Source organism: Nannospalax galili, unplaced genomic scaffold (genome assembly GCF_000622305.1).
Source record: "Nannospalax galili isolate Female #2095 unplaced genomic scaffold, S.galili_v1.0 scaffold543, whole genome shotgun sequence".
Lineage (NCBI taxonomy): Eukaryota > Metazoa > Chordata > Mammalia > Rodentia > Spalacidae > Nannospalax > Nannospalax galili.
In genome coordinates, this window is record NW_008352270.1 from 1,712,023 (window position 1) to 1,721,499 (window position 9,477).

General features: G+C 38.6%; 1 protein-coding gene across 1 annotated transcript in view; it reads right to left on the bottom strand.

The window, feature by feature from the left end:
- Positions 1-4,394: 4,394 nt before the first annotated feature.
- Efcab2 (EF-hand calcium binding domain 2) overlaps positions 4,395-9,477 on the bottom strand; it is a gene marked incomplete in the record, with an annotated part of 115,802 nt that continues 110,719 nt past the window's right edge. The window contains 3 exon segments of the mRNA XM_029554114.1: positions 4,395-4,527; positions 8,872-8,938; positions 9,032-9,074. Of these exon segments, the coding sequence (XP_029409974.1) occupies positions 4,412-4,527; positions 8,872-8,938; positions 9,032-9,074 (226 nt within the window).

Consider the following 9,477-nt stretch of genomic DNA (forward strand, 5'->3'; position numbering starts at 1 on the left):
CATATCAAATTTTTATCATTCTCTTCCACTTCTATAACCTACTGACTTCCTTCTCACTTAAAAAGATAGAACTACCAGGTGTGGTGACTCAGGCCTGGAATCCTAGCACCTGCAAGGCATCAAATTTCTAAGCTCAGCAAGATCCTATCTTTAAAAAATAAAAAGCTAAGAGAGATAGAGGCCACTAGGCAGGGATACATACATTGGTTCACATCCCTAACTAGGGTCAATCCCTTTGTTGCCCTGAAGCCCGCCCCTCTGAGTGTCCTCAGTTCCTCTGCCACCTCTCAGCCCTTGGAACACAAATACATGAACAAACTTGCATACTTTACATCTTTCAAACTCCCTTCCTCTGCCTGCGCTTTCCATCTTCACTGCCCAGCAGCGTGGCCTTCTGTCTCTTTCTCACATTTGTTTATTCCCACACTCACTGAATTCTACTACCTGTCACTTCACCAGATGACTTCAGCAAATCTGGGAGGTCCTCAGAGAATGTGTTGATGTAGAAACAGAGGGATGTTTCTCTACCATCAATTTTCCTCATGTTTCCACCACATTTGATGTGGTTCCTGACTGCACAAGAGCCTCTCCTGTCATGGTTTCCCTCTGGCTTTCTCTCCTCTCAGGCTTCTCCTTCGCACACTCTGTGGGATCTTCATCTGCCCTCTTCTAAATCTGATGTCTTCCACAGTTATACCCTTGATCCTCTTCTCTTTTCTAACACACTATTGTGCTGACAACTCCAAAGCCCACATCTAGCAGATGTTCCCTCATTTATCTACTCAAATGATCTCATGTTCTACCAGCTCTTCAATCCCAAGTTGACCACAGCCAAGCTCACCAGTCTGCTCCTTGGATTTCTTATCTAAATAACTGGTATCATTATTGACTGATTGTCCAAGCCAGAAACCTGGGCTTTGTGCTTGACTTTTCCCAGTCCATCTCCTGACAATCAAGCTGCCTACCACCTGGTCTCCTCACCTCCAGTATTGAATCTTCACATTCTTCCTCAGGTATTTACAAATGCTACTCCTTTTTCTATGATTTTCAGAATAAAGTTCAAACTCAGACACTAAAACCTTAATCTCAGCTAACCCATGATCTGTTAGAATACAGCTTTGCAGATCTTTATGAGATTGAGGCCAGCCTGGTCTACATAGAGAGTTCTAGGCCAGCTGGGGCCACAGGGAGACCCTGTCTCACAAACAAAACAAAATACAAAACAGAAAGAGCCAGGAGACTAGGGGTATATCTCAGTTGGTAGAGTAACCTTACCTTGCATACATTAGGCCCTAAATTCAACCCCCAGCACCAATCCAAAACAAAGACAAAACACCAACCAGATTTGCAACCCACGAACAAGAAGTCCTATATATTCAAACATCCAGGAATGTATCCTCCAGGGAGGTCACCCTGAATATAACTGCTTGGGAAGAGAGAATTAGGAAAAGGGTGGCTGGGGTGCTGCTCAAGAGACCAAAGCAGACAGTATTCTCAAAGATTTTTTGTCTTTTTGAGATAGGGTCTCCCTGTAGCTTTTTTTAAAACGACTAAGTTTTGAAGTCATGTGTTACCTGTTTAGGAGCCTTCTCTAATCACTAGCACCTTCTGTCTACCAGAAAGCATGCCTACTCTCTAGTAGATGAGTCAGTTGCTTCTCATATGCTCTATTCAGTCCCCGGAATGTGTCATTATCTGACACATGATTGCTGATGGATTGCAAGTCTCCCTCACTAAACTGTAACTTTCATTAATTAGAGATTAAAATTTTAAACTCCATGTTATCTAATGATAGTCAGTAAAAATGTTTCATGAACACACAAAGAGTGATAAATAGTCTCTGGAGTAGCAACTCCATCTCTTGGATACAGACTTGTATGAATATGAGGAATAATCATAAGCAACCTTACATACTTATATGTATAAAACACATATGTAGGGGTTATATTATCTGAGATAATCAACTTTTAAAAGACAAAGGATTTTTCTGACTTGTGGTTTTAGAAGCTTTAGTCTGTGATCAGATGGTACCATTGCTTTTGGGCTTCTGGCAAGGCAACATATCATGGTGGGAGCATGTGGCAGATGAAGCTGACCACCTCATGGTAGCTAAAAGCAAAAAGAGAAAAGGGGATGGATATCCTCTGTCTCCTTTGAGTTCATGCTAAATGATCTATGACCTTCCACAAGGCCTTACCTCACAAAGGTTGAGCCAGCTTCCACCAAGTGCCACTCTAGAGACCAAGCCTATGGGCCTTTGAGACAATCCCAGATCCATACTGTGGTAGTGAAGCAATCATTGGTAGAGATCACTGTGGATTTGTGCTATAGGAAAGAGTGTGTCAATTTTGGAGGATCATTCACTTTCTTTTACTTTATTATAAGACATTATTATAAGTCTGTGTTTTCCCACTGTTCTCAGATGACTTTATTCTGTTCTTTCAACAGCTACACCTTTTAGAACCATAAAACTTCTCAATATTCTTACCAGTACTATAGTTTGAAAATGGTTTTTGTTACCCACAAAGATCTGATCCCCAGGAAGGTGGTGTAACTCTCAGGAAGTAGGGCCTTAGTGGGAGGTCCTTATACTATCTGCAAGAGCTCTTAGAAGGTAATTCTTTAAAGGGTTAAAAACTCATTCAATTTTATGTCTTACAGGGTTTATACTGAGTTCAATATTGTATAACTGTATTAATTCAACTGTGTACCTAAAAATTTACAGCCACTTTTGAAAGAGATGTATCCTTTCTCTGGAAATTGTTACTGCATATGTTAAAGCTGTAATGAAATGCTGTTTCTAATCATGTGGTTATTAAAAATAAATAATTAATAATAACTCAAAAAGGGGGGAAAGTAATTCTTTCATTTTCCACCCTTTAAAAAAATGTTAGTGGGGCTAGAGAGATGGCTCAATGGTTAAGAGCACTGACTGCTCTTGCAGAGGACCCAGGTTCAATTCCCAGCACCCACATGGCAGCTAACAACCATCTGTAACTACAGTTCCAGGGGATCTGACGCCCTCTTCTGACTTCCACAGGCATTGCATGACACAGGTGCACCTACCTACATGCAAGCAATACACCTATACACATTAAACAAATAATTTAAAAAATGTTAGTATGGTATATGTATGTGTGGTGTGCACACACAAGTGTGTGTGTGCCTGTGTGTGAAGAGACCAGAGGATGTCCTGCTTTATCATTCCCTATCATATTCCCTTGAGACAAGGTGTTTCACTAAACTTAGATCCAGGCTGATGGTCAGCAAGCCCCAGCAATCCTCTTATCTACATACACATATGAACATACTTGGGTTTTTCGTGAGTTTTGGAGATTAAATTTAAGGTTCTCATGTTTGCACAGTAAGTACCTTTACCCACTGAGCCATCTCCACAACCCTGAAAGTAATTTCTGAGAAGACTGTTATAAAAGGAGCAAGCCTGGCTCCCTGCTGTTTTCTCTGCTCCTGGCTTGAGATGTGCCCGCTTGCTCCAACACATGCTCTACCGCTGCTATTGGCACCTTGGCATGATGCACACAAGCAGCGGCCCTTGCTAAGTCTGTACAGTGCTATTTGGATCTTGAACCCCTACAACTGCAAGCTGAATGAACTTCTTTCTTACAAAGTTAGTCCATCTCAGGTACTACATTATGGTAACAAAAAGCTGAACACATTTAGTACTCAGGACAATATTCCCATGACAGACATTCTGAATAGGTGAGAATCCTAAGGAGCAAGAAAGAAGTTGCCATTATCAGTTTTCATCCAGCCTTCCTTTCTCTAGATTCAATTATATCACCTCCTTTAGCTGTTCCATAAATGGCAGCATGCTAGATGAGCAAATTTAAATTTTCACACCAAGTTATTAGAATCTCGAATGAGATTTGTAATTGGCATTCACAATGAATCAAGTATTAAAGTCATTTCATAAACTCGGTCCACATTCAGATTGCTGATGTGTTCGCTGCTCCTCTACAAAGTGCCCTCACCATGCGGCTGAGCCTTCAGCCTGCAGTCACTCTGCCCACCTCAAGACCTGGTTATACCAAATCTTAGGCCAGTCTTCATTTTCTTGGTTTAAGCAATTTCCAAGTACCATTGGCCTTGTTGTAGAAAATAAGCAACAATACATTTATTGTTGAAATGTTTCAAGATTCCTTTTCAATAATCAACAATTTGTCATTCCATAAATGTGGTCACACTAAATAAATTTATATTTCAAATTGTTCTGGTCATCTTTAGATAACAAAATACCTTGAAATAGTTATATCATAAGGCACTAAAATAGAAGATAAAATATGAAATTAATCAGAACAAGTAAATTTTCAAACTGTCCTTTCAATTAAAGATTAAGTCTTCACAGTTGTCTTAAAAGAAGAAAAAGACAGAAATTACATCTTCAGAGCATTTAATTTTCATCTATCACCATCATTGCTATGTAGTCCCTGTAATTAATTGAATTTGATTCTGGATCAATGGCAGCAGACAACATTTCTTCCATTTCCTCTTGGGAGAAAGGCTCACCTAGGAGAGACACAAGGGAAATCGTCATTTTGAAGTTTTTTTTATTTGTTTTGTTTCTTCCTTCCACTAGCCATCTTAAATGCCATGGAGCTCCACAGACCCCCCTGGAGCTGTACAGCCAACACATTATGACAGTCCAGAAGTTCAAAAAGCATGCTGTTTTATACCCTGCAAGGCTGGAGTCTTATTTTAGCCTGACGGTACCAGAGACCCGGCAACCTATAGAATCCATCACTTCAGCCAAAACAGCAGGAATACATAAAAACATTATAAACAAAGCTATCTATTCATTTAAATTAAAATGAATGAAACTGAGAAAGGATTTTTCTTGAAGCTGCAGTTTTATAAGTGAATCTAATTAATGTTGAGTAAAGTATACAGAGATGATTAAATGTTAGCTATGCAAAACTGCTGAAGAACAGATACCAGAACTCCAAGCTATAGCCATTGTATTTCTGACTTTTTCTTCATCAGGTCTGACCCATTTACTCATACTAACTGAACCCTACCATAGATGCCACTCATCAATCATTCTGAAACTCTTTCTTCTTTCAACCTGGGCTCGTGTTGACGTCAGATGAAATCAAAAGTTGGCTAGAAAATCTGTGGGCTTTAGTTGGACTCAGGTAACAGCTGAGAGCCACCTTGGAAACTGGTTTCACCACTGTGAGACACAAACTCGGGAAGAATGCTGAAAAGGTTGCAGACCATTTAAGGTAGAACTGTGCTTCAATATTAAGCAAAAGTCAGATCACCCAAATCATCATCTTAGATCTTTAGGGAAAAGTGTATTAACCAATAAGCTAAGTCACCAAGGCCTGAGGAGAGTTACCTACCATAGAGCTTAGATACTTCCCACTGTCCACAGTGCTTTCTATGTTGGAATTCAGTTAATAATATAAAACTTATGCAAATAGGGACTTTGGGACTTTTTTTTGTTTTTGTTTTTTCATTTGTTATTATTGTTTTTTGAAACAAAAATCTTACTACATCCAGTCTGGCCTCAAACTCATGATCCTCCCAACTCACCTTCTAAGTGCTAGGTTCATGAGTATGCACTATCACACCCAGAGTAGGGATTTTGATGACAATAAAAACAATAAACAAAGCCAGGCGTGATGGTGCCCGCCTTTAATCCCAGCACTTGGGAGGCAGAGACAGGCAGATCTCCGTGAGTTCGAGGCCAGCCTGGTCTACATAACAAGTTCCAGGACAGCTGGGGGCTACAGGGAGACCCTGTCTCAAAAAGACGAAAAAAAAAAAGTAAAAAAATAATAATAATAAACAATACAAAACAGTGAGGAGTTCTTTGAAATCACATTACATACTAAGAAAGAACTCCTAAAATGCTAAAGTGACAAATTCTGAATATTTCTTACCTGATTGTTAGATACTAAATCTACTACCAAATGTGCTTTGATCTAAGTCCTGAAGAAATACTAGTAATGAGTGCTAGCTGCAGTGGTGTACACTTATAATCTCAGCACTCAAGAATAAGATAGTGAGCTTGATAGTCTGGGCTACATAGCAAGACATAGCAAGTTCTAAGCCAGGCTTTAGTGAGTCTTTTTTTTTTTTCCCCCCAGTCTTTTTGAGACAGGGTCTCTGTAACCCCAGCTGACCTGGAACTCACTATGTAGGCCCGGCTGGCCTTAAACTCACAGATATCTGCCTACACATCTTAAAAAGAAAAAAAAAAAAAAAAAACAAAAAACAAGGTGACAGAATGATGGTCTATCACATACAAGGTCCTGGGATCTCCAGCACAGAGGGATGGAAGGAGGGAAGGAGGGAGAGACTTGATTTAAGATGGAAAGAAAACAGCTTAATATTTAAAAGCACAAGTTTGAGAGGCAAAGGACAGGGCTCAAGGTTTGAGTATCTTACTAGCTTTAAGATTTGGGGGAAGTTGCTTAACCTCTCTTCCCAGTCTACACAACAGAGATGATAATACTACCCACCCATGGCATTGTTACAAGGATTAAATGTGTTAATATTTAAAAAGTGCCTTGATACACAGCAGTATGTATTTATTTTCTTTAAAAATAAATTGAGATCTTCCCTGGTGCTAAGTACTATCTGATGCAATATGCAGTCCTAGACACATGTGAACTTCTGTCTAGCAGGATTGCTTCAGGGTGATTTATGATGTTTATCTTTTGATTTCCTAGGCATTTAGGATGCTGTGGTCCAGAGCAAAGTCTTCTTATTTTTCACTTAGCTCCTATCTTTGTCCCCTGCTCTGATAGCCATCATAGCCCAGGGTCTGCAGTAGAGAGTCCTGTTGTATCAAGTCCTTCTTTCCAATCCCAGTGCCAGGCTAAGCCCTTACTAGGGAACTTGGTAGTGCTGAAGGAGACTCCCAGCTCATCTCTCTGGCTGAACCTCATTTTCACTCCCCTACGAACCACCCAGCACCAGAATCACTTTCCCACAGCACAAGCTATGACTCATCTCCAGTTCTGACAATGCTTCTCTACAGCCCAGGGGATGATCCCAAACTCAAGACCAGACCTCTAGAATTTGATTCCAACAAATTTCCCTCCATCAGTTTCCTATTGTTTGCCAACAAGAGCCTCAGGGCCAGATGAATTTATCTTTCCTCACATGCTTGGCTATCTTCCTTCCAGATTTTGTTACTAATGTTTTATCTGCCTCCCTTGAGTCAGACCTTCATCCATTTTTTCATTCAACTACTCAAATTCATTCATTCATAGCTCTTTTGTTATAATTATTATGTTGATTCCTATGATATATGAGGGATTTGTGCATATATGTTATGATTATGCATAGTATCATATGAGCCCTCAATGACCCTACTTTCTAAAGCAGGGCATGATGGCTCACATCTGTAATCATAGCACTTAGAAGGCAGAAACAGGACGATTTAATGCCAGCCTGGGATACATAGTAAGTTCCAGACTAGCCTCTGTTACAGAATGATACCCTGTCTCAAAATAAAAACAAATAAATTTACCTTCTCAAGGAAACTATTTTCTCCATGTGCCTTCCTAGGCCAAGCTTTCCAGGATGGTTCAGCCTGCATTGATTTGATACTTATTTTTCTACTGTCTTATATTGATTCTATTTAACAACTTAGTTTTGTTTCCCCAATAAGTTTACAATATGCTCGAGAGAGGGATCAGATTTCAGGACGATTAACATTCACTGTGCTTAATAATACTACCTACAGTAGACACAAAATGTGAATTAAACTGAAACTTTTTGACCATTTTCACTAAATTCATGCTGCCTAATATAATCTAGGTTTACTTCCTTTAATCCTTAGGATTAATAGGCTAATGCTTTGAAAGTCATAACATTCTCATCGAAGTTAATCCCTAAGATGATTTTAACATCATATGGATCCTGGATGGCAGCTATAATTTTCATGTTCTTACTTCTCCCACTTCCTATTTCGTGATGGTGAACTGAGTCAAACATGGCCAAACCAGGTGTGCATGAAGCTGCTAGTATCTGTCTCCTTACTCAAAATGACGCCTATTTCCATGTTATCTCAAGTGATGACTGTTACATCATTTAGAACTCAGTCCATATATCTGGGAGCTGAGTAGAGGAAACAGAACTCCCTTTGTGAGAGAGAGGGGTAGGGGACCAGGGTGACAATGGCTTCAAGAGACTGTCCATCAAGCTATTTATAGTCAGAGGAGACAAATTTATACACTGGTATAGGCAAAGAGAAATTCTAAAGGAAATGAGTGTGTGTGTTCCAATTAGTGTAAGAAAATAAAGTGTGTGAATTCACATTCAATTGAGGCTATATTATTTGCAACTTTACTACTTTAAAGAGAACTTTTCATATACTCTTATTCAAATCTTCAGTTTAATAGAGGCATTGATTTATAATGATAGTTTATGTTCTTTAGGTGACACATCATTTATTCTAGAAATATCTTCAATGAATAGAGTAAATGCAATTTATACAAGTGATCATTTCACTTCTGTTCTACAAAATCCACCCAAAAACCAAGATATTAAGAATAATAACTACATTTAAGCAAATAAATTGATTTAAAAAGATGTTTATTTTTATTTTATGTTTTACCTGCAAGTATGTATGTGTATCAAGTGTGTGCAGTGCCCACAGAGGCCAGAAAGGGGTGTCAAACCCACTGGAACTAGAGTTATGGACAGCTGTTAGCCACCATGTGGGTGCTGGGAACTGAACCTGGGTCCTCCGCAAGAACAAGTGCTCTTAACTGCTGAGTCATCTCTCCAGCCCCAAATTATTTATTTTAAAGTATCTCTATAACTTTTACACAATTGTTTAAAATTACTAATCCTTTAAATAAGTTATTATTACAAGAAATAGAACTTTCTTACCTTCTTCAGTCATATACTTGATCAGTTCTTCCCTAGTCAGAAACCCATGTTTAGCTGTGTCAAAAACCTGGGGGTAAGGTAGACATCTTATATTTGTTTGGGGGAATACCTTCTACATGATGAATTAATTATATATGTCTATAATATAGAGCTTATACACCTCAAAAGCTTGAAGAAGGACATCTTCAGGAATTGGTCTGAATCTGTAATTTTGTAATAAAATGAATTAATGCCAGAATATTTATCTCAGTCTCTATATGATAAATGACCACATAAAACAAAATCAACGCTGCTAATAGAATAGGCTAATGGCACGTCCCTCACTGAGATTTTTTTGGATTTCTAGATATGAAAGTCAACAATACCCCACAGCAAAGCTTGGTGTTACCTATTAGCATTTTTCATCATTATGGAAATCAATTTATCTAGGATCAAAACCTCAATAATCGATCAACTGAGGTATGATAAGACTATACTTTTGCTAGGGAAATAATTAGGATTAATTTTTATTTATAAATGGTAATTTGCAACTAAACTAAAATGTTGTTTTTTTTTCATTTGAGTAGCTCCTTTACATCTTTAATTAATCTTTGCTTAGATTAATAT